Raw genomic sequence first — 25423 nt, 5'->3', positions numbered from 1 at the left:
TGGAGGAGGTGAACTAATGCAGGAGGTAAACTGATGCAGGAGGTAAACTAATGGAGGAGGTAAACTAATGGCGCAGGTAAACTAATGACGCAGGTAAACTAATGGCGCAGGTAAACCAATGGCACAAGTGGTAGCGTGCCTGGTGGTAAAGCTGCTCGTAGCGGATTCAAATCTTGTATGATGCTATTGGTTTGTACAACCTTGCACCGTGGCTTCAAATGAACACGGCTCTTACCTATATATGAATCTCTGTGTTTGTTTGTCATCTGTGGTTTGTGTGTCCAGTTATAGCGATTAAAATCTAGGAACAAAAACCTGCTGCACACTGGAATTTAACTCACTAACACCCGTTCTCCAGATAGGCGTGCTATCCGATATGCTACGCTGTCCTTCCCATACTATTGTATAATTGCTCATATACTTATTACCACCGCCAATTTTTAATGCCGATTGGCTGAACTAGCGCACTTGGACATCATGAGTCAGTTTTCTCCTTACACTGGCTCAAGTTATAATTATTATAGTAGATTTAGACTAGCCGAAGTTAGTCAAATCCATCGGTAGAGAAACTTAGCCAAATAAATTTTCTACGCAAAAACATTTTTTATTACGTGTACAACACGTAATACAGCTAGTTATAGTAAAGATAAAGCCAATATTTACGAAAGGTAATTATATTTACAAGAGCGTGTATTGATTAGTCATTTTCAAGTGACTAAACTGACACAGCAAGCTACCACCACAATAAATACCAAAATAAGCTAGCCAGTCGTGGCTATTTGATTTCGCTTTACACCATGATCTGCCAAAAATTGTATCAAAGATTTCTTCACTTATTTCGAGCAAGCGTAAATAATGAAATGTGTTCAACAAGCGTGTTTCTAGGCTTTATTACTTTTTAATTTAAGGCAAACTCTCCTATATTCACTCCTTCAATTAAACTTGTGTATTGGAAACAACTAGATAAATAATCACATACAAATAGAAATATTTTTAGGCTTTAGTTGACAAATGAATAAAAAGAAGTTTACTTAACCCGAGTCATAAGCAATCATCTGGAGTATAATCTTAGTATCAAAAATTAAAAATAGAAATAGTAGTAATCAAAATATATCATATAAAATATATCATATATCATATAAAATACAAAGTGATGATTGTTTAGACAACAGACAAAAATGCTGCCAGATACTGTATAAAAGAATTAGTAACAGAATCAGATTTTTGCAAAACAAAAATATCATAATTTTTGAGGTATCAGCATTTTTGTAGGACTGCGAGCTTTTCAAGTTTCACATGTCATTTTTGTAGCAGTAGATTAAAAATCAGTTCGCTTTCATTTTAACAAAATAAATTATTTTTTCAATCCGATTACTTAGTTGAAAGATCTTACTTTGAAGAATTTTTAAAGACAATCATATTTATTGATCTTTTGTCAGATTCATTGAAATCAATTCTGATTGTTTACTAGTTTATCTCAACAGAAACTTGTCACTAGTTTTCAAGTGATTGAGCTAAAAATGTGAGCTGATCAAAATAATTTGCTGTGACAGTCATAAGCAGGTGCTCTGAGTACTCTGGGTGTCGGAGTCAGTGAGCTGAGGGTAGATAGTCTCCTCCAATCGCACACTGTCTGACAGTATATGAGCGATGGAACGATTTTTGTACTGTAATATTCTTTTCATCAGTGTGCTGGCTGCTTTTTGTAAGTAGATATATTCCCCCTAAGAACATAGATATCTCCAATCAATACATTATATATAAGATATATTAAGATGATATATTAAGATTTTATATTTAGTGTTTAGTCAGTATTTATAACTTATGTTTGTGTGTTATTGCCAAAAACAGGAACAACAAACTATAAGTACTGTAAGTTTGAGAAAACCGCTCAATAATCAATGGGGTCCAATTTGCAATCCAATCGATATTATTTCACATACCACTGTATATGTCTATTGTTTTAAATATAGACTTTCATCCTCAATTCTATGCTATAATTTTTTAATTGTGTTTGACCTTACAGATAAAAGATTGAAGAATATAAATACTGCCATCAAAATGCTTCTATTAGACACACATGACATGTCTCTATAAGTAGTATCACTCGGTAGGTGGTTTTAGAGTGAAACAACACAGTAAAAGCACTTGTTACAAGTTGTCACCAGACCACACCTTGCTCACTAAGGATGGTCTGTTTAACTTTACTGTTCTGACTGCACTAAAAACATCCACTTCATTGTCATTGATCAGCTGGTTTAGACAGATGGACAAGGCGCAGTACAGACCACACCTCCTGACACCAACCCTGCAAAGAAGAGACGCTATCAAATATCTGACAATACCTTAGACTGAAACCAGTTCATTATACTCTAGTGACATCAACTGATAGTAATAAATAATACTTATTATAGTCGTATTAATTTTTTATGGATTGATATAAAATAATGCATAGATGTATAGAGTACAATATCATGCTACAGGACATAAATAATTTGTAAAATGTAATACTCTACAATACATTACAACAGACTAATGTATGCTATGCAAGATAGTTTAATAAAATATCATCTATAATAGTATAAAGTAATATAACACATTATATATATTGATCTGCTTCCTTTGGTTTTTTCACTAAGAATCACCACCACAAGTGCTCTTCATCCTAGTATAGGATTTATTGTTATCTTTTGCTCCTGAGATTTAACACAGGGGTAATTGTAGTTGGATGCCTTTCATAACATCACCAATCATCCTTACGTGACTTAAACCACTGACATCCTGATCATAAGTCGGTGCTCTGACCGCTAAACCACAGCTACTAATATAATATAGTATCATATTATATATTCTATAAAATTATTAAATCAAATATATAAAATATGAAACATTATTATATAATAGTATAATAGAATGTAAACTAACGTGATATAAGATAATAATATAACGAAATTTAAAATAATGTAATATGTTTTATTATGATATATTATAAAACAAATTTAATATAAAATACACTGTAGCATAATACATAATTATAGCGTATTTGATATAATATACATAATACAATATATAATAACATGCATTATTTTATATGATAATGTACTGTAATATAGTGTAATATGATATATTTTAATATAATACATTCTACTACAATATGTAGTAACACAATATATAGTAATATAATGTAGAATTATATAAATATCTGGTAAAATATAATGTGGTATATCGTACTATAATATAATTTAAAACAACCACTAAGGAGTGTGCCTGTTTTAGTTTATTGTCCTAGCTAGATAGTTTATACGCATGAAAAAATGACTTAGGTAGTTGTTTTCTCATTGCCGAAATCTAACGATACTTAGTACAAAATTATCTCTCTATTACTAGAGTGTGTATAGAGCTATCACCTAGTCAATCTATCATCACCCCAATAACATCTACACGGAGCCATCGCTTCTGTTAGATCACAAAAACTCCAGTGAGCAAACACAAAAGCAAGAGAGCGCCATCACTAGCAAATTGAAGCATATAATAACTTACCAATACACATATTACATAATACATACAATGTAATATAGCATCTTATGTAACATTTTGTAATAGAACACAAAAATGGAAACATTATTTTAACACAATATCATGCAATATTTTATAATCTAATTTTTAATCTAATGTAAGATAATATTATAGAATATCATATATGTTTAAATCTACAGATTAAAAAGACAAATATTACGTATAGTTTAAGATACACAAGGTTACTAGGTAGTTTGTAACCTATACAAGGAGTGCAAACAAACAAAGGCTACTTATAGACCTCAATTGCTGGCCAGTCTCTAGTGTTTATACATACCTTGACATAACGAATGTGGGGCTCTTTATCCTCGTATGGCGTTTGCTGTACTTCTGAACATCGCCGATTAGGCTAGTGAGCAGATCAATGTTACTGACCATCTCCATATCGTCCGGCCATAATTTGAAAATGACCAATGTCATAGTCGTCCCGTCTTTGAACAAGTCTGTAGAACTCAGTCTATGCTGTAACACAAGCAGTAGTTGTCCACACGTATTTCATGGAACCTGAACAGCCCAAAGATCTTCTAAAACGCTTCAAGTATGATAAGCAATGTTTGTCTTTCGCTTTCTCAGCTATAATTACAGATTTGCTGATATGAACAGAATTGAAATATTTAACCGCCTTTCTTAGCTGCAGGTCTGGAGCTCCTGAGTTAGCTAAAAACATTCACAAATTGGTTTACTAAGAGCTGCATTGTAATCTACTGGTTGTGAAAAAAATACTCTTTACTCATTCTGAATAAACAATTTATTTTTCTTTTCCTCTGTGTAGCAAATGCATATAAAACTAGTAGCAGCCAATAATGCCTTTAGTATATTTAATGAACACAAGCAGCTAATATTGTGAGTTAAGAAATTGATTCCATTATTATTATTAATAGAACGTCATGTTATAAATAGTCTATAGAGTTTATGATAGTTATGTTATACATGTATTGCGGTAAATAGAACAAGATTTATTGCAATTAATATATTAAATATGTAATTTAGTCGCTTTTATCCTCATTGAATGGCAGCAGATTAGGCAGAAAAAGATATAGCATTAGCAGTGCAAAAACAAACTTTGCTGTTACGTGATCAATATGAAAATTGTCCATTGTCTGATCACTTTGTTTCTCTTATTGTAAAGATTCCTGGTTTTGGTTAAAAATTTTGTTTCTCATTTTTGAAGTAATTCTTTTGTGGTCTCTTTCTCAGGCTCTACCGTATTTAATATAGGCTGTTGAGAATTTAGTTTTGCTTCCATGTTCTTAATAGTGAAATCACAAAATAATATGTTCTTTTAACAAAAAGAAAAAAAATTTTGGTTTCAAAGGAGCAGTAGAAACAGTCTCGGAAAGCAGAAATAATGAATCTTTGTTTGCTTCTCAGTGTGCAGACTCTCCAAAACATGATGTAAAATCCCTGCAATTATTTGTCTAACATTTAAAAAATGTAAAAATATAAAAATATTAAAAATATGTAAACTTAATATAGTTTAACTGAACTAAGTTACTTTGTATAATTCTATCAGCACTTCTTTCTAAATCTACGCATTGCCAAACCTTCATTTCTGCTAATTAATATACATGTATTAAATTCTCAAAGTTTCTCTGTATGTCTGTATTTCGGTATATCCAGTTGTAGCTATTAAAATTTAGGAATTAAATATCTGTTTCACACTAGATTTAAACTCACGGAGATTACAACCACATGTTTCAAATCACGCATTTCACCACTGAGCTATAAGTCCTTACAATTCCATCACTCTTATCATATACCGGATGCACACGCTAAATGTGCACTTTTGATCATTAAAGAATATTACCTTTTGCATTTGCTATTTTTTTTAAACTAATTTTTTGCTACTATTACCTATTTTATACTCATGACATTTAAATCATGAATCTACTAACAAGCATGCGTAACCACAAGACTAAGACTCATCACATCCATCGCTCTTATCATATACTCTATATCTGCGCAGAGACCTTTTTATTAGCCGGGCAATGCCGGACATTCAACTAGTATATCTATATAAACCTATTTTAATCTATTATTACCTTATTATTTTAAGTTTCCCATATCATTTGATGTTTTAAATTTAGTTATCTGCATAAGTTCTTAGATGCATCTGTTTTGATACTATGCGTAATCATCAGTACTATTTACTTGGATGAATAAATTTTTATCTGCAAAACAAATTAAACGGGTTATATTGTATTTTTTAAGAATATATTATCCAGCATCTAAAAGTTGAATGAGTTGATTCCGTATTTAGAGACCCGACTGTATAACAAAACAAATGAGATAGACTTGTATAACAGACATCGAGTGCCAAACCGAGTGGATTAGGATTTATCTTACCTTTTTAACGGTAAACTTTTTAATACTGTAGCTTGTGGTTTCTGCAGAATCAAATAATGTAACGTCTACCGGTCCATACCTTTGCATGCTGTGGAGGGTTGTAGGCCAAAATACTGGGTATTTCTACAATAAGCAATATCAATAGCTAAATTGGTTATCTAATACAAAAATGATACAAAAACTTTTGTTTCATCATTTTATGGCTAGCCAGAAATCATGTAGATGTGATGAAAGAATACACGCATGTTGTCACACATGTTTCTGAAAGTGTCTACATTGATCAGAAACTAAGCTAGGAGTTGTCTCCTAAATACTTAATTGGTCTCTAGATGTTGATATTCAAACAACATTAAATTAGCTCGATAATCATAATCAGCTTGATGAGGTCACGTTCTGGAATGTCAAAAGATAATAGCTCACCTTTGTGTTTCCTTGTCCAGAATGAAGTGTTACAGTACATGTGATATGTTTGTCTAAGACCAGTCGCCAGAAATCGCTAATGGAAGGTTTGACTGGCCATTGGCCTACTATAAACTCATTCCTTTGGTTATAGCCCTAAATAACATATAAAGTTAATGAGGAGTTACCCTTCACCAGGATTTATTACAAAAAGAGAAGACAACTTTTCTTTATTCCAGATGCAATCGAACTTACTTCTAGATTAGATTTAGTTTAAGTTTTAGATTAATTTAGATTAAGTTTAGACTTCAATTATTTTTTTTATGACTTTGTTTTGTTTATTGGTTTTTCATGCTTTAATAATTAGTTTTTACTTTTAGTTTTTATACTTTTGCTGAAAACTTTGAATGCCGCGTATTGGAAATTACTCCGGCTGTTAAATGAAATATTTGCTTGAAGTTATTATTACATGTTAGAAAATGTGTATATTAAGACAATCTTAAACAGAGGTTAGACTACCACAATCGCTGATTACAGTACTAAAGATCAAGAGTGCAACATTCCATTTAATACATGTATGTATGTATAACTACATGTAGTTGTGCTTCTATGGCAAAAGATAGTAAAACTCCATACCTAGCGAGATTTTTTAAGACGTTTTCTTATTTGTAATACAAATATTTAGTCCTCAGCACTATTAATAAAAGAGAAATAGTCATAAATAAATAAAAAATAAAAATAAATTCATAAAAAAACATTCTTTAGATGACCAATTTAATATATTTTGTAAATCTCTGCTATTTTGTTGGTGAAATTTTTTTTAATCAAATTCAACAGCCAATTAATAATTAATTTCAACTGTTATATCTGACTAGTCTAGTCAGATCTGACTAGTTAAAATAGCACCAAATAATAATGTATACACTCAAATACGATGGAAGATGGCAAACAATATTGCAGAGCATTGATGAATAATGTGAAAGTCTTCAAGAGGATAAAGGGAAACTATGAAAGTTATGCAATGTTCAAGTACCTAATTGTCTTTAATCATCAAGGATACTCATTAAAATCAAGCTGTAGCTCAAATATATGAGCAACATAGACAGAAGTCTTACATTTGTTTAGCAGGTAGCAGCTGCTGGTTGACTAGAGAGCTGAAAAAGACTGCCCATAAAAACCAGCTCAACTGTTGTAGCAGAAGACAGTTACCCCTGCCCTCTATGTGACAAGATTTTCCTATCTCGGATGGGACACACTGACCTTCTGAGAGTACACTAACAAGCAGACCTCATACTTGTAAATCAAGGGACCCCAGGCGACATAAGAGTTTATGTAATCCAATATCTATTCCATCCAAGAGGAGAAAACTTCAACAAGCAGCATGTCCTAACTAATCATACCTAAGACCACTTAAGTAGGCGGGCCTATGTATTAGATACTCACATCTACATAGACAGCGTTGATGAAGTCTGAGTGTTCGGTGATGTCAAAGGTCATAAGGTGAGGACGACCTCGTTCAGCTGCAAGTCAATAGAACAATGCTGACAATCTTTGCTGACAGGCCAGTATTTATATAAATGGACCAGAAAATAATAAATACTTTTTCAGCCACTCATCACTGGATTAAAGTGCAGGTATTTACAAAATGCATTACACTGATTTGACACTAAGTGCATTTGAAAAGCCTTACAGCAGTTGGCAATTTCTACAAAGTTTTCCTCTGCCGTTTATGTTTTTTAACAGATATCTAAGAGTTGTCATCACCTGACTACCTTGTTTGCTAAGTTTGGAATACTTCTATACACTATACAGGTATTTTAACAGAGTAGGTCTGTGTAATCCTGTAGGTATGTAGAGTGCTTGTTTATCAAGTTTACATTATTTTTTAGCTGAAACAGTGTAGATAGGTTCTGATTCCTGATACACCAGTTGAAACTAGTACTTACGTTGATGAAGTAGCACATGACATATTTCAAACATAGACTGTATGATTAGTTGATTGAACTTTATGCCTATTAACTAATTAGATTTCAGCTGACAAGTAGCAGTTGGGTGAATATAAAGCGAAAAATGATCACTGGGTAAATGATCGTACTACTAAACAACAATCTTTAGGTATCTGTAATCTGATTGCTCAGTCTAACAATTTCACTGACTGACAGAGGTTGCAACTGACCCTGACTGACAAAGGTTACGACCGATGCTGACTGACAGAGGTTATAACTGACACTGACTGACAGAGGTTGTGACTGACACAGACTGACAGAAGTTGTAACTGACGCTGACTGACAGAGGTTATAACTGACACTGTCTGACAGAGGTTGTAACTGACACTGACTGACAGAGGTTGTAACTGACACTGACTGACAGAGGTTGTAACTGACACTGACTGACAGAGGTTATAACTGACAATGTCTGACAGAGGTTGTGACTGGCGCAGACTGACGGAGGTCTTTCATTAAATAGGCCAAACATCTTTCAATAGAAATTACTCTATCATTTATTTTTTTAGTTTTGAAACTCATTTTTAAAATTTCATGCAACTTCATCGAAATATTTGCTATGATTTTTTTTCAGCAAGCAATCTATATTATTTTTACTTCTCTATAGCTACCTTATCACTCTCTATTCTTTTGTTTTTTCATCATCCACTCATTTTCCTCTCTACCCTTCCTATTCTTTTAGTTTCCTAGTCCTGTCCTACTGTGTCTAGGTACTGTAATATTTCGTAACCAGCGTGAAAGTGTAACCAGCTAAGCTAACTCTGAATTCCAATTACATGGCAGGAGTCGAGTAATCTAGTTTTCTATAAATTAATGGCTATGTTACCCGGAAGGCTATAAGAATGAGATCAACTACTGTAGCCAATCATAAGCTAAAGATTGAGTGTTCCAAAATTAAGGAAGAGGTCAATTGCCTTAACCCATTATAAAACAGATCAATTTACTCAAAGAGAAAAGTTATCTGGCCGATTACCAGACGGAGAAAGATGACACATCCATAAAACTATCTGGTCGGTATCACTTGATCTACTCTATTCGACGAGTCAAATGTGTCAATCTGTCCTAGCTAAGGAATTGAGTGACTTACGAGGCTGTACCATTATGTCTCTACTTTTGTATCTGTTTTCCAACCGATGACCGGCTGCACACTCACCCACGGTTATCTTTGGGACCAGCTGACTGAGCAACTACAACGAAATAACAATAGAGTTCTACAGATATCAGTCTGTTACCTGCTGGAGAAGACAACAAATTAAAACAGGTACATGCATGTCTGACATAAATGTAGGTACATGCATATCTGGCATAAAATGTAAATACATGCATAGCTGACATAAATGCTAGTACATGCATGTCAGCCATATACCATATGTACATGCATGTCCAATATACCCATAAGCACAATTTTAATGTAAAATATGATGATCATTTGTGATCAAATAATTTTAAAGCCGTAAAGAATGTGTCTGCAGAAGTCTTGTGCGTAGGGAAAACAATGTTTTTACCATGAATAACAGCGACGTGAAGTGATAAGGGTTCAGGCAACAATGATAAGACCGAAGCCAATTAACATATAGAAATTTTTGAAATGCTAAACTAAAAAGTAATTTTAATGGTTTTTAAAACATGTTTGTGTGAGTTGAAACCAAATATTCACTTTTTTTGTTAGAAGAACATTTGTTTTATATTTTTCTGTTAAGAACATGAAAGCAAAGCTCAACTCTTTACAACCTTTCTCATATCAAATATGTTAGGGTATGACAAAGCTAAAAACGCTGCTTCAAAAATGAGAAATAAAAAAATAGTCTGCAAGTCTCTCAATAGTCTGCAAGTCTCACTAGTCTACAAGTCTCACTAGTCTACAAGTCTCACTAGTCTACAAGTCTCACTAGTCTGCAAGTCTCACTAGTCTACAAGTCTCACTAGTCTACAAGTCTCAATAGTCTACAAGTCTCACTAGTCTACAAGTCTCACTAGTCTACAAGTCTCAATAGTCTACAAGTCTCACTAGTCTACAAGTCTCAATAGTCTACAAGTCTCAATAGTCTACAAGTCTCAATAGTCTACAAGTCTCACTAGTCTACAAGTCTCACTAGTCTACAAGTCTCAATAGTCTACAAGTCTCACTAGTCTGCAAGTCTCACTAGTCTACAAGTCTCACTAGTCTGCAAGTCTCACTAGTCTACAAGTCTCAATAGTCTACAAGTCTCAATAGTCTACAAGTCTCACTAGTCTACAAGTCTCACTAGTCTGCAAGTCTCACTAGTCTACAAGTCTCACTAGTCTGCAAGTCTCACTAGTCTACAAGTCTCAATAGTCTACAAGTCTCACTAGTCTACAAGTCTCAATAGTCTACAAGTCTCACTAGTCTGCAAGTCTCACTAGTCTACAAGTCTCACTAGTCTACAAGTCTCAATAGTCTGCAAGTCTCACTAGTCTACAAGTCTCACTAGTCTACAAGTCTCACTAGTCTGCAAGTCTCAATAGTCTACAAGTCTCAATAGCCTACAAGTCTCACTAGTCTACAAGTCTCACTAGTCTGCAAGTCTCACTAGTCTACAAGTCTCACTAGTCTGCAAGTCTCACTAGTCTACAAGTCTCACTAGTCTGCAAGTCTCACTAGTCTACAAGTCTCAATAGTCTACAAGTCTCACTAGTCTACAAGTCTCAATAGTCTACAAGTCTCACTAGTCTGCAAGTCTCACTAGTCTACAAGTCTCACTAGTCTGCAAGTCTCACTAGTCTGCAAGTCTCACTAGTCTGCAAGTCTCACTAGTCTGCAAGTCTCACTAGTCTACAAGTCTCACTAGTCTGCAAGTCTCACTAGTCTGCAAGTCTCACTAGTCTGCAAGTCTCACTAGTCTGCAAGTCTCACTAGTCTACAAGTCTCACTAGTCTGCAAGTCTCAATAGTCTACAAGTCTCAATAGCCTACAAGTCTCACTAGTCTGCAAGTCTCACTAGTCTACAAGTCTAGCTTACAACGAAATGTGGTATCTTTAAAATGAAAGTAAAATAGTCATGAAACAATGAATATATCAAATTTTGTGTATCAAAGGACAGCAAAGTTTGCTTCTGGGCCTCTAATGCCATATCTTGTTTTGTCCATTGTGACCCAGTCTATTGGGATAATAGCAACTACATCTATATATATAAACCTCAAAGTTTGTCTGTACGATTCGGTTTGTCCAGCTATAGCTATTAAAATATTGGAATGAAGAATCCGTATCGCAAAAGATTTGATCTCGGAATCTCCTGTTCCCCAGATGATATGATAAACCATGGAGCTACAGGAGATTGAAAAATTCATTGGGCGATTTATGTCGCCATGTGGATGAAAATATGCATCCCGCTCTGCGACATAGTGCAACATCATTTTATGTTTGCTCTCACCGCTCTTATTAGTAAGTACTCCAAGTACTAGCTTATTCAAATTAGCCATTGGCAATGTGCCAGGCTAATGGCTTGTCAAGCAACTACATTACCTGTCAATGTTTATAAGCTGATTTTTAATATCTGCTAGCATTCTGCTAGTTACATATACATATATATGTAATGTCATTGTTTAATAATTAATTATACCTCATTCTATGTTTTAATTTTGTATTAACACTTACTGATATTATGTTTTCTTTATTTCTGCTTACTATATCTACCTGTAAGATGAGGTACATACCGCCCAATTGATAACAAACCAAAATAAGCCCAATTGTTTGTATTCACAGTGTCCTCAATTTGTGGTATGCTTTAGTCCGGATGTTTTAAGCATATTTGCTTCAATATCTGTACAATAATGTTATTATCATCTGCATGTATTGACAAGTCACATGAAATAGTCAACCCTCTTGCTTCTCATGTGCTCAACTTACTAGAATGTTCTAGAAAAATGAGGCGATGTTGCACTTTCACATGCCCTACCTTATAATCATATTCAAGACTGATGTTTGACAGGAATGAAGGGGTGGTATGACGGATGGCGCAGTTGAGCAGATTCACAGGCATTACTGACTGACCACACAGCAGACGGACATGTATTGAACTGTAGACAGCTCTAAGTAGATTAGGATGAGATACTAAGAGAGACCGATAGTTTCGTTGGGACGCAATAATATTCAGCACATCAACAGTTCCATCTTTTTCTAAAGTTCCAATGGCTTTATCTAAGGCTAAGTATGCTCCTGTTCTTCCAGAACCTGTGCTAAAATGGCGAGACATTTCCCTTTATATGACTATCAATGAGGCTTTGATAATAGCAAGAATTTGTGTACAGGTAAATACACGCAAACATGATCTGTGGTAACCAGCAAAGCATGGTGCTGAGTTGTAGAGAGTAAACAGTACAGTGGACCCCCACCATATGACATTAATTTGTTCCAGTGTTGACATAGTAAGGCGAAAATGTCATATAAAAACCTATAATAATAATCTAATGCAAACACCGCCTAGTAAAAATCATCAAAATTTTATATACATACTGTACATATTAAAAGTTAGTAACAAAATAGTACATTAACCTTAGTAACTATAGTTACCTACAGTAACTTTATCGTATTTATTGGTTATGATCTGCAATAAAATGTAACATTACTATGTACAGTACGTACCGCATGGAGCGCTTACCTTTGAGACATACGTATAACATAAACTTTGAATTTAACCTAAATGAATTTAGCTTACTGAATACACACTTGAAGCTAAGTTTTAGTATGTATTTTACTAAACTAAACATTAATTTTGTCATCGTGTTAATTTTTATTACTTGTGTCCGGTTTCGTTTTTACTATAACTTATAACAAATAACGCTGAACTGAGAGAGAGAGAGCATTGTATTTAATTCAGGCGTTGTGGGCGAGATTTTGGCAAATAGCACATCAACATCTTCGTTGTTCCAACTTATGCAGCACACCGACCGCAAAATCTGAATTTCGAAAAAACATTTTAGTTGATGTCGTACGCTGTATGAAGGATGAAAAACATCGTGTTCCACATGGTAAAGCGACAAAACCATAAATGTACTGTGGTGCACTGTACTCGCAAGTTCAACCGTAAATGTACTGTGGTGCACTGTACTCGCTAGTTCAACCGTAAATGTACTGTGGTGCACTGTACTCGCTAGTTCAACCGTAAATGTACTGTGGTGCACTGTACTCACTAGTTCAACCGTAAATGTACTGTGGTGCACTGTACTCGTTAGTTCAACCGTAAATGTACTGTGGTGCACTGTACTCGCAAGTTCAACCATAAATGTACTGTGGTGCACTGTACTCGCTAGTTCAACCGTAAATGTACTGTGGTGCACTGTACTCGCAAGTTCAACCATAAATGTACTGTGGTGCACTGTACTCGCTAGTTCAACCGTAAATGTACTGTGGTGCACTGTACTCGCAAGTTCAACCATAAATGTACTGTGGTGCACTGTACTCGTTAGTTCAACCGTAAATGTACTGTGGTGCACTGTACTCGCAAGTTCAACCATAAATGTACTGTGGTGCACTGTACTCACTAGTTCAACCGTAAATGTACTGTGGTGCACTGTACTCGCAAGTTCAACCGTAAATGTACTGTGGTGCACTGTACTCACTAGTTCAACCGTAAATGTACTGTGGTGCACTGTACTCGCAAGTTCAACCATAAATGTTCTGTGGTGCACTGTACTCGCTAGTTCAACCGTAAATGTACTGTGGTGCACTGTACTCGCAAGTTCAACCATAAATGTACTGTGGTGCACTGTACTCGCAAGTTCAACCATAAATGTACTGTGGTGCACTGTACTCACTAGTTCAACCGTAAATGTACTGTGGTGGACTGTACTCGCTAGTTCAAAGTTCTGTAGCTCTTTTCAAAAGAGCATTTAAAAAAAAAATTTAAGTTTTACATGCTACAAATGCTGTCGTGTTCTCCGACGAAGTAATTATTGTATGATTGATGAAACTCTTATCCGCTCCGATTGAGAAACACAGGCAATAAAACTGAAACAGAAAATTTTGCAAATGAACAAACCGGTCAGCCTCATGGTATGGGAAACACACTATTAGCAAAGCGTTCTTTGCTAACTTAATATTGATTTTAAAACCAATTAGATCAATCATGGTTCAGTATACCAAATATGGAAGCCTGTGATCATAAAACAGAATACTCGAAACAAAGATATACTTTTTGAGTATAGCTCTGACCCGTGTGGTTGCTCCAAGGCTTTGAGGCCTGAGATAGTTCGAGGAGTTGTTTGCCCATATGAGCCTACTCCTGAGTAGACTTGACTTCGTAGTTTCATTTTGTTTTTATAGACGCCCGAATTATAAAGGATTATAAAGTTTTGCTTACTTTGTGCGTAATATGTTTATAGTAAAATTCACAAGTTTCAAATCGAGTGAACTATAAATATCGATTGAGATTTTACCGAAATACTGAGGTGACTTCTAACAGACCAAGAAATGAAAAATGGCTGCTGGCAAAACATTAGTTTCTAATGAAACGTTGATTGAAATTCTTAGTAATGAAGGATAAACAATAGATAAAGATAGAAAGCTTCTCTTCAGAAACGAGAGTTTTACACTACAAACTGTTTGTTTTTTATTCATAACAAATATACAGACTGTATCAGACTCGGTGTACATAACAAATATACAGACTGTATCAGACTCGGTGTATATAACAAATATACAGACTGTATCAGACTCGGTGTACAACAATCATTATGCTTCTTCAATTATCTCTATAACATCACTTTTTGAAAAAATATGAAAAAAACTAAATACTCAATTTGATTTCCAATTCTTTTCATCGAGTTCTACAAACTTGGTGCTTCGAAATGATTTTCAGCTCAAAAGGAATTGCACTATTCTTAGTGTTTTCTAAGTTGATGGAATATTCTCATACGGTCTAGGATCAGGGATCAGGGGACCTTCTTGTATATACAAGGGTAGGGTTCAAAGTGTTAATGGCTACAGTTGGCACGGCGCAAAACAGCTGATGAGCAGAATGTACACGCTTAGGTTATAGATATTCTTTAATAGAACTACTAGAATTCAAAGGCATTAGGTAGAGTACATAAACATTGGCTACCATCATTAAATGCACTCTAAAGTTCTAAACACATAGGATGTCTATTCGTACCAACAGTGAACAACAGTCGGCTCGGCTAGCGTCCCGGCATAGGAATGAACTCGTCTCTGGAAATTCAAGAGTCCGACAGGATCCGGCATCGCGTCTGAAGCCCAGTTGTGAAAGCGGAAGTGCTGAACTTCTTGGCTCCTCTTGCGACCCGCCTAATAGAAGAAATGTCTACATTCATTTTCGCCCTCTCTTTCTGAGAGCAAGCTAAGGCATAGGTAACTTTACTAAAGCATCCAAAAGTACTAAAACTAGGAGTGTATGACGGATGGCGCAGTTGAGCAAATTCACATGCATCACTGACTGACAACACAGCAGAAAATATCTAGCGAACTGTATATGGCATGAAGTAGATTAGCCCAAGATGCTAAGAGGCCGATATGCAATAAGGTTCAACGCATCAACTGTTCCATTTTTCTCCAAAGTTTTTTAAAAACTTCAGCAAGCGTAGTCTAACAAACTACTAATGCTGCTGTAGCCTGTGTTCTAACAAACAATGCTCACTAGTGTTCTTAAGCCAGCAATTTAAACTATATTTTGAGAGAACAACCACAAATATTGCTACACTGTTTTATTATCTATGTATTACAGCTTTTAATTTACAAAAAGATGTTTGAAAACAAAAATAATAAATCATCAAGAGAGTTTTGTTGAATTGTTTAAATGAATCTTTCACTGTTGAAAAAATTAGTATGACCAAAGCTAATCAGATGAAACGCCTTTCCTTTTTTAACAGTTCATTAAAATGTCCGTTCGCCCATTCTATGGAAATGTTTTTGCACAATACTTTTAAAAATATTTTTTCAAATATATAACAGTGCCATATTATCCTTTAATGTTGCGCATGTGGTCTACAACATGTGTGGTGGCAGCCAACCAATCTCTATTCTGCCCTGGATTTGCTGCCATCAGGAAAATCAGAGTTGGTCTGTCGATATGTAGATGGTGCTTTTATTGCAAATGGTAATAAATAGCCAGGATTTTTCGTTTCTCTATTTTCTGTGATGTAATCAGAGCAATATAAACAGTTAGTTATGTTTCGAAATGTCTAAGAGAGCAGAGGTGATTGTAAGAGAAGACGAATCTAACAAACAGTAACTGCAAAATGAAGTTTGTTAAAACCAACTTCAATTTGCAGTGGAGTGTTTGGTCTTAAAAACATCCCAGTTAATAACCTCTTTATAACAGTCAACCTTCGCAAGGTTGTTTCACAAGTGGATTTATATTGTCAGCTGTTGGGGTTACCATAGCAAGAAAGTAAAGGTTCCGACCTTCAGACGCATTGTCCTTACATAATAGCGCATATACGCCATGTTGCCATGGCGATGAGAGAAATGTACACGCGTACCTTTGTTAAAATAAACTGTGTGATTGTATAGTGGAGTGTCTCATGACAGCTTTTCGTGGTGATATGAATGTTTCCGCAGAGAGTATAAGTATCATGCCAGTATTTCACGCAGTCTACCTGTGACAAAGAGAAATAACCCTACAGCTTGGCAACCTTGGCTCACTTGACAGTCTGGAACAGGTGTCTTGGGTCAGATAGGATTTTTATAAGTCCTATTTATAAATTTTATAGAGTTTATAACAGGTATAATTTATATTCTTTCACAATCATAACACCATTTTGTCATGTTACATAAATGGTCATAGTTTTTAGAGTTGATGAAAATGGGAAATATGTGAAACTAATCATGCATTTATCAGCTCATAATTAATGATGTATGTCTAGGAACGCTGAGGTTGTTATAGATGGGACTTCATTGTAAACTTGTACACTTGCTTCTACTTTTAACAGCCACTAATTTTTTGGCCTTCCAAATTTTTGGTTTTTTAAGATTTTATAAAATTTTTTTATAACTGAACTTAATATTCAAATTTTGTATCTGAAATATAAAAATACTAATGATAAGAAGTATGCATTATTGTTAAAGATGAACAAGATTGTAGTAGATTTTATCAGAAAGTATCATTATTTTTTTAAGATTTGTGATTGTCTCTGATGGTGATCTGACTGCCAGGATATTAAGACTAAAATTGACAAAACTTTATTGCGGTTAAAATGCTCAGATGCTAAAATAAGTAAAATTTACTAAAAGATTGTGTAAGATCATCTTTAAGTATTATTGCTCTATGGGTAAATCTATGCCTAAAATTAAACTAATTGTTTGTGGTGTTTAAAAAAGCTATCATGTCTTTAAGCCTGATGAAAAATCTCAAACCATTATTTTTCTACTCTGGACAGATTAGAATATTAAAATGGTGTTCCATTAAAATGTTTGTATCAAGGTCATTTAGAATGAATTTATGTTTTCAATTTTTATTCTGAAGATAACAGCTTCCTATGTAGCCTGAGTACCTATCGAAAGTTTGAAATGATCAACATTAAAATTTAAGATAAAATAAATTTTCTCTTTTTTGTAACTTGGTAACGCAATAGCTAAAATCATCACTGTCTAAATAATCTTTTCCATAATTTATTATTGACAGCATATGATGCTTGTGTCAGAGTAAAAAGGTTACTTCTGCCAAGTGCCGAGGTTTTGTGATAGGTGGTGTCATAGCTGTTGCGAGGTGAATTTTAATCATTTTCAATGCAGTATGCTCAATCCCAGACCTTAGCTATCAAAGTACTTATAAGTATTCTATCAGACACAAACACGATGTTATTCAATTAAATTAATTTACGTGTGATATTTTAATTATAATGATGTCGATATATTTCCTAATTTTTTTATTTCTTGAAGTAAAAAAGTTTTTGTATGCATTTGGATTCCCTGTTAAATAATTTCTGAAAGCAATGGATAAATTTGCTACTAGCGCTGCAAGAGCTTCAAATACTTTTACTGACAAGAATAAAATTAAAACTAAAACTATAATTAATGACTTTTACGTAATTATTCCTATTTCGAACCTATGAATAAAAACTCTTCAATTTGTTTGGTTTCCTTCAAATACAAAACTTCCACGTGGTATTTTAACCCAATGTATACAGTACTTGGCTACATTTTGAATAAAAATGATGCTGTTTTACAAATTTGTTACAAAAAAAGTCAATCGCAAGGCTGACATTATGCATGTTGTGTGGTTGAATCATCACGTAAAATTTAGATGTTGAGCTTTTAAACTAAGCAAATATTTATTCTTTGGTGGTATGAATAACTCTGTTTTTACAAATCACCGGATACCAAGATGCTGAATGCAAACTGATCTTGATCATTAAAAATGCAGGTGACAACAGCCAATAAGATTGAGTGAAAATAGTTTTTAATGCTTAGACCGTTTTAATTTTTATATTCTCTACTAGCTATATAGCTTTATATTCTCTACTAGCTATATAGCTTTATATTCTCTACTAGCTATATAGCTTTATATTTTCTATTAGCTATACTTTTAGTTAAAAAACAACTACTGAGCTAGACTCTTACAAAAAGATTCTAACAATTAGTTTGTTGAGACAAACCAGTTTGAGTGTTTGAGTCTAGTTGGTTGATTAGGACAGCATGGGGTATGTTGGGGAATATACATGTACAAAGAATCGACCTTGTTATAAGAGTACATATCCGTCAGCATGACGATGCATTTCACTCTTTCTTGCCAAATCATCTTCCAAAAGTCATTTATGGTGGAAGGCAGGGGACCCTGGGCTGCTATGTATCTTGGCTCTGATGCGGGTGAGGAACTGTCATAGATATAACTAGCATTGATATAGTCTGTGTCCTCCTCTGCATCTGTGCTGTTGAGATGCACTCTATTGTAGTCATCTACGAAAGGTCAAAGGTTACAGCTATGTTGTTCACAAAGCCATGAAATAGTTTTATTTTTGCCTTATTTTTAATTAGATATATATATATATATATATATAATTATGGATTTCTTTTGATTTCATTGGTTTATGATAGTACTAGAATTTACATGTATCTGTTAATAGGTTAAAGCAACTTTTAATTTATTATGGTTTGACCTCGCTGACCTTTAGTTTGTGCGAATAACATGAGAGTAAAGTAGGCAGTTGTACAAGTAGTAAAAGGAAGTTTGTGGAGCAAAACTTTGCTGGTTGTTATTTTACCACAATTGCATTGATTATGCACAGCTTTTACAACCTTATCCTGGCAATTTACCTGATAAGGGAGAATGGTGAATTTGATGCCTGACAAAGTACAAGTACACTAGCAGTAATTTACAGTAGTTTGCTGATTAATACCAATACTCCAAGTGAGTTTGGGCAGCAGTCTTTTTATATCTGATATAGAAATGACTAGCTTTGTGCTTGGAAATTCCATGATGTATTTACTAAGACCAAATCGAATCATATCACTTTCATCTAATGAGTGTGAACTGTGAAGCTACCGATTTATCAGGTAAAGAAACAGTACATAGTTTACAAATGAACAATTTATTTGCGCTGTCTAGTAAATAAAGGTAAGGTCAACCCTCTGCTGACAAACTCCTCAACATAGGAATTTATCAATATGAATCCTTAGCAGGTATTTGTCTAAAGGTACTAAGTAATTTCCATGAGTCCAAAATCTTTCAAAAGTTTTGGAGGTAAAAATAAAAAAGCGGTCAAAAATCAAAAACAATATGTAAAAAAATATAAGTGAGTTCAATTCAAATTATATCTATTATAAGCAAGAGAAAGTTACTCTATGTATTTGTATTACTCATTCTATCACCGAACCAGCACGTCCATTTGTGTTTTTATGTTTTTATGTTGAAATAATGGTAACAACCGACTTTCATGGACAAATATTGTATTAGTTTAGATTTTAGTCGCAAAATACATTTTTAAATTCAGCCTTCACATAGCTTGATACTCTATTATGATCACATAACCCATTTGTTCTAATACTATATGGGATCAAGGTGAGTATTTATCTCCATTTTATCTTTTTATATAATCTCATCATTTATTTTCTTCTATAAGAATGGTGGTTTCTTATGGTAATATTTTTCAACATGGAATGTTTTTTGACATAAAAAGTAAATATAGAAACTGATATGCTCCATATGTCAAGGTATGACAGTATTCTTACAAGAATACGCTGTAAATCTTTTACTATAATCCACGGCCCAAAAACTTATGACACCTTTGTACATAATAATGAAAATCCTTATACACAGTAATCGAGTAAATACATAAAAAGGAAAAAAAACATAACAAAGTACATTAATCAGCGCGTAATCAATGAAAAAAGGTTATTGTTTTGTAGAAACGTGTAAATGGAAGTCTAGGTTCAACCTTGTATATGTTCAGAGATAAGGGAGACAGAGATACATTAGCATAGCTTATATTATGTTACTCTAAGTAACGATTAAACTAACTTAGCATGTGTATTTGTTAACATTTTTATTTCTTATCATTTTTAACATTTTATATTTTTATTTTTGCCTTCAGCAGTTTCACTTTCTTTGCAAAGCCGCAATGCTTCGAGAGACTTATAGTCAAATGTTAAAAGTTACTTCGGCTGAGAATCAAATATTTGGTTAAAATCTATATGTTGGAAAGTTTGCGTGTCGAGGTAACCAAAGCAAAAAATTAACTGTATTATATTTAATGTTTTTATTTAAAAACGGTTCTTATTTGCTGTAAGATATTATAGTGAGAAAGACTTGGATTCTAGCTTAGATCCAATACCTTTCGTCTGCTGTGTATTGATGTTCATTTTAAAGCATGATTGCTGACAAACATTGGGCCAATCACAAAAACCAGCAGCCATGAAACATCATGCACTTGTATTCATTGTCAAACACCGCTGCATCTACTACACGCAGGTTTGTGCTCATGAAACCACTGATACATTCTCTAGTGAGCTTAGCCCTTCTCTCCGTTAGCTTTAACCTTCTCTCCGTTAGCTTTAACCTTCTCTCCGTTAGTTTTAACCGCAAGTATTGAGGATGTTGAGTAAATGGGTGAAGTTTGAACTTTAATGAAAATTACTCTGTTTTGAAATGGGAACTTCAAAAGTCTGGATGAACCGATATTGAAAAAGCAGCAATAAAAGAGTGCAGACTATTTAATCTTCTTATGTAAGCTGCAGACTACTTCATCTTTTAAGAACAACTTCGCAAGTAAAATATCACCCAAGGTGAAATTTGTGACAGGATTTCTTGGTTGATTTATTAGAGTCAAAGGCTATGAAAACTTCGGTGTGACTTTGCAAGTTTATCTTAGGCTCAGTATTTATTTTCAATGTAAGCCATCAGACCTCTAGTTATGTGTTTTACTAGTTGTTGCTTTGTTGATTTCTACTAGGAAATTAAAAGGAATCTCAAGCTAATACATGCTCTGGAAATATCTTTCAGCCACCTTAAAAGTTGAAACTGTGACAAATGTCAAAAATGTGACACACCATTTGTCAACACTGTGACATACCCCCAAGTCCAAATTGTAAAATATGTAATATCAAAACTGTGACATATTAAGTATCAAATCTGTGACACACCATGTCTAAACTGTCACACATGATGTCTAAACTGTCACACATCATGTCAAAACTGTCACACATGATGTCTAAACTGTCACACATCATGTCAAAACTGTCACACATCATGTTGAAATGGTAATGCAAAGAACTGTTAAAGCGGTGACATGCTAAGTACGATTGACAAGGGGATAGCATATGTTCAATGCAGGTTGGTTGCTGCCTTATTGTGATTGGCCAAATGCTTGCCAGTGATTCATTTTAAAATTAAAACAATCACTATAACAATGTAAAGTCGGTTTAACTGAAGCCATTTGCAAAATGACAATAACTAAAACGCATCAGGATCCAATCCCTAGATTTTGAATCGTGTAGGTAATAATGCCCAAAACGAAAGGGTGTGTGCGTACGTGCGTACGTGCGTGTGAATTCACACATGCATTCACACTTTCACACAATGCAAAGTGTACATTCCTTTATTATATGCCAACAAAAAGCTAATTAAATTTACCGAATGGTAAAAATGGCCGTCAGCTAACATTTTTGGTTGAAGGAAACAATATTTATACATCTCTGATGGTAAGTCTCTGATGGTAAGTCTCTGATGGTAAGTCTAAGTCTTGTAAATTTACCCACTTACACTACCATGATTAAGTTGCATCCAAAAAATATGCATCAGCCATCAGAAAAGAATTATGCAAGCCACAGATGTTTGGCATGGACACGATTTGGCATTTATAAATATACTAATCTAAACAGTAAGATGTTTATGAAGACCTAATCAGCGCATAGTTTGCTGATGAGTGACTAACAAAAAACTGAACCCTGAGTCTGTAGTCTTCAGGGTGCAGCTGTTCCAATCAGGCCAAACCTAACAATGCGAGTCATAAACTGTTGCACAAACTTGGAACATCAATAAATTCGACATGGCCAGCATTCATGCAGATTGTAAAAAACAAGGCAATTATGAAGTCATCATCAAAAATATGAAAATAATGATTTTTCTATGAGGTTTGATCATTATTCGCTGCCTTGGCAGCATATGCTATTCTCGGTGATATGAAAGGACTTCTCTTAAGTTATTACAAGTATGGCAGAAGAAAACAGAGAGAAGAAATGACACTTACATGGCACAAACTTTGTTGACTGATTTTTAGCGATGTTATGCGCTTGGAGAGCCACTTGACATCCGTGAGCGGGAGCTAGAGACTTGAGCGCCTACAAAATGGGAGTGCTATAGGTGCTGCCAGTTGTAAGTGCTGCCAGTTGTAAATGATGCCAGTCGTAAGTTCCTTTAGCTGATCAACGTGTGACTTAAAAAAATAAGTATCTATGGGTTACTTAAAGAAAAAGATTCTCTTCGAAACACAGTTGATAAATCTTTATCATTAGCATGGGGCTTGCTATGAGCAACCTTCAAACTTGGAGTTGTCCTTTAAATGCCGCTTTTAATGATAAGTAATGGAAACTGTAATTACTTATGTGATTGGAAGATGATCAACAAACAAATCTGGTAAAATATTTCATAATTCACAAACAAGTTTGTTAAACAGTAGACACTCTTACAAAGTAAATAATCTGATCCGAGAAGGTTTACGTAATAGGGATTTTATGTTATACAAGCAGCAAAATACATGTAAACTGTGCCTAATCCATTCGAAGATCTTTCTAAGCTTACCCTTTGGCCCTTGTGAAAGGTAACAACTAGACTTAACCTTTCTAATTTAATGATAGGACAGTAAATGTAGTATTATTGGTTTGTATCAACAGCTTCTCTCTTTTTTATTGTAACGTTAACTTGGTTTAGGGTCCACAATTACAGCAATTTTATGCTAAGTTGAGAGGAGTGCATACGTTCAATGCCAATTTAAATCAATTTTCCATCTTTTTCTAGACAGTAAAGTCTAGAAAAAACTGCAACAAAGAAATAATATAAATGTATCTAAAATAAAGTAAAGCAAAAACATGGAGGAGTGTCTACTGTACTCTGGTTATCATAGCCTACAAGCATTAAACATGGCTGAAGATGTCAACTCACAACTTACAATGATCCATAGTAGAGGCACATGCGAACCGACTGACTAGGTTCTTGTGTACCATCAAAAACCTAATCTAATCATTATGAGAGCTATCGCAATTCTTCTGCTGGTTTAAAGGGGACAAAAATGGAATTGAATTCTGTAAACCTACCCTACATGCGTAGGGACTCTGAAATCACTCTTGACATTTATCAGACAGTTACAGCAGAGCTGAAGAAAACAGCTTGATAATGCTATTAGCAGACAACTTGCAATATATACATGTATATACCCACTATATGTGGTATACATGATAGTCTGTGCTGAGCAGCAGGCATGACCGCAGGTCATAGAGTCTGTCAGAATAAGACTAACCGAGTTGGAGGTTTGAGCTCCTGCTAGACTCATACAATTTATAGGTTCATCGAAATTTCAGACCCCAACTTCGTAGTTCATCTCGATTTGAAATGAGGATTTAAAATCTCATTTCAATGCTCCTGTTCAGAAATATTTTGGGACCTAAGTATATGCAACACGATGTTTCTTCGTTTTTTTTCGTTAAAGCTTTTCGTCAAATTTTGAAATGAAATTATTGCTTATTAAGTAATATATATATACAGTCATACTTCGACTTACGAGCTTAATGCGTTCTGAGACTGAGCTCGTATGTCAATTTACTCGCATGTTGGTGCAATGTATTTATATATAGAACAATTAAATATATATTGATTAGTGTCCATACTCTAAAAAAATGCAAATAAAACACGCAAAACAAGATATTGTAACAGAAAGAACATGTTGGTTATTGTCCTAATTTACCACAAGCTTTTAAAAAGCAACAAATAAAATATAATGCAAGGAAATGAGATTAATTAAAATGTACAATTAAATACATACAATAACAGCTAACGCTAGCATTTGCCAGAGAGGGAGGTATCCTAGAGAGTTATAGCGAGTTACCCTTCATTACAACATTTGACTTTGATAAATTTGGATTTTACCAGTCTTAAAAGACAAACTTAGAAGCAAACCTAAAAGCAAACTTTCATTTTCAACGTGACGTAATTAAAATTTCTTCGGCGTTCCTAGTTAGAAGTTTTTCGCAGGTTAGCTAATTTTCCTTTGTTTTGCTTTCACGACTAGCCGGCCGTTTTAAGATAAACCTATCTGAGGACGTTTGCCGTTATCGCCCTTTCAACATGTTGACTAGGACGAACACAGGTGTCGTCACAAACGGTTAATGTACGACCCCTAGCCAACTTGTCCGAATGTTTATTGTTTTGATAGATAGCACTGGCCTTTTCACATAGCATCGTTCAGTTACGCTGTCACCGGCCAATTGTTTATCTTTTATCCAATGCCTGAGCAGTCTCTCCATCAGCGGTCGTGAAGATCGCTGCGCCGTTTAGAAACTATGGTTAGTCCTTTTGCGAACTAAATAAATGCCCTGAATATAATCCTTCTGTTTGATAATTGTGGATGTATTTCTGTCATATTGCTGAGCTAGCTCAATTACGCATACACAGTTCGCATATTTTTCAATATTT

General features: G+C 34.4%; 1 protein-coding gene across 1 annotated transcript in view; it reads right to left on the bottom strand.

The window, feature by feature from the left end:
• Positions 1-778: 778 nt before the first annotated feature.
• Positions 779-25423, bottom strand: part of LOC137386331 (receptor-type tyrosine-protein phosphatase kappa-like) — a 52190-nt gene continuing 27545 nt past the window's right edge. Inside the window, exons 5-16 of the mRNA XM_068072830.1 lie at positions 22986-23076; positions 18977-19197; positions 16782-16898; positions 15437-15588; positions 12242-12521; positions 9412-9511; positions 7765-7841; positions 6343-6477; positions 5923-6045; positions 3854-4038; positions 2176-2308; positions 779-1724 (exon numbers count right to left, since the gene is read on the bottom strand). Coding sequence (XP_067928931.1) covers positions 1554-1724; positions 2176-2308; positions 3854-4038; positions 5923-6045; positions 6343-6477; positions 7765-7841; positions 9412-9511; positions 12242-12521; positions 15437-15588; positions 16782-16898; positions 18977-19197; positions 22986-23076 — 1785 coding nt within the window. The 3' untranslated portion in view covers positions 779-1553. The remainder of the gene's footprint in view (positions 1725-2175; positions 2309-3853; positions 4039-5922; positions 6046-6342; positions 6478-7764; positions 7842-9411; positions 9512-12241; positions 12522-15436; positions 15589-16781; positions 16899-18976; positions 19198-22985; positions 23077-25423) is intronic.

This window comes from Watersipora subatra, chromosome 1 (assembly GCF_963576615.1).
Source record: "Watersipora subatra chromosome 1, tzWatSuba1.1, whole genome shotgun sequence".
Classification (NCBI taxonomy): Eukaryota; Metazoa; Bryozoa; class Gymnolaemata; order Cheilostomatida; family Watersiporidae; genus Watersipora; species Watersipora subatra.
The sequence above is the reverse complement of the archived record's forward strand: the minus strand, read 5'-3'. Positions and strand labels throughout refer to the sequence as shown.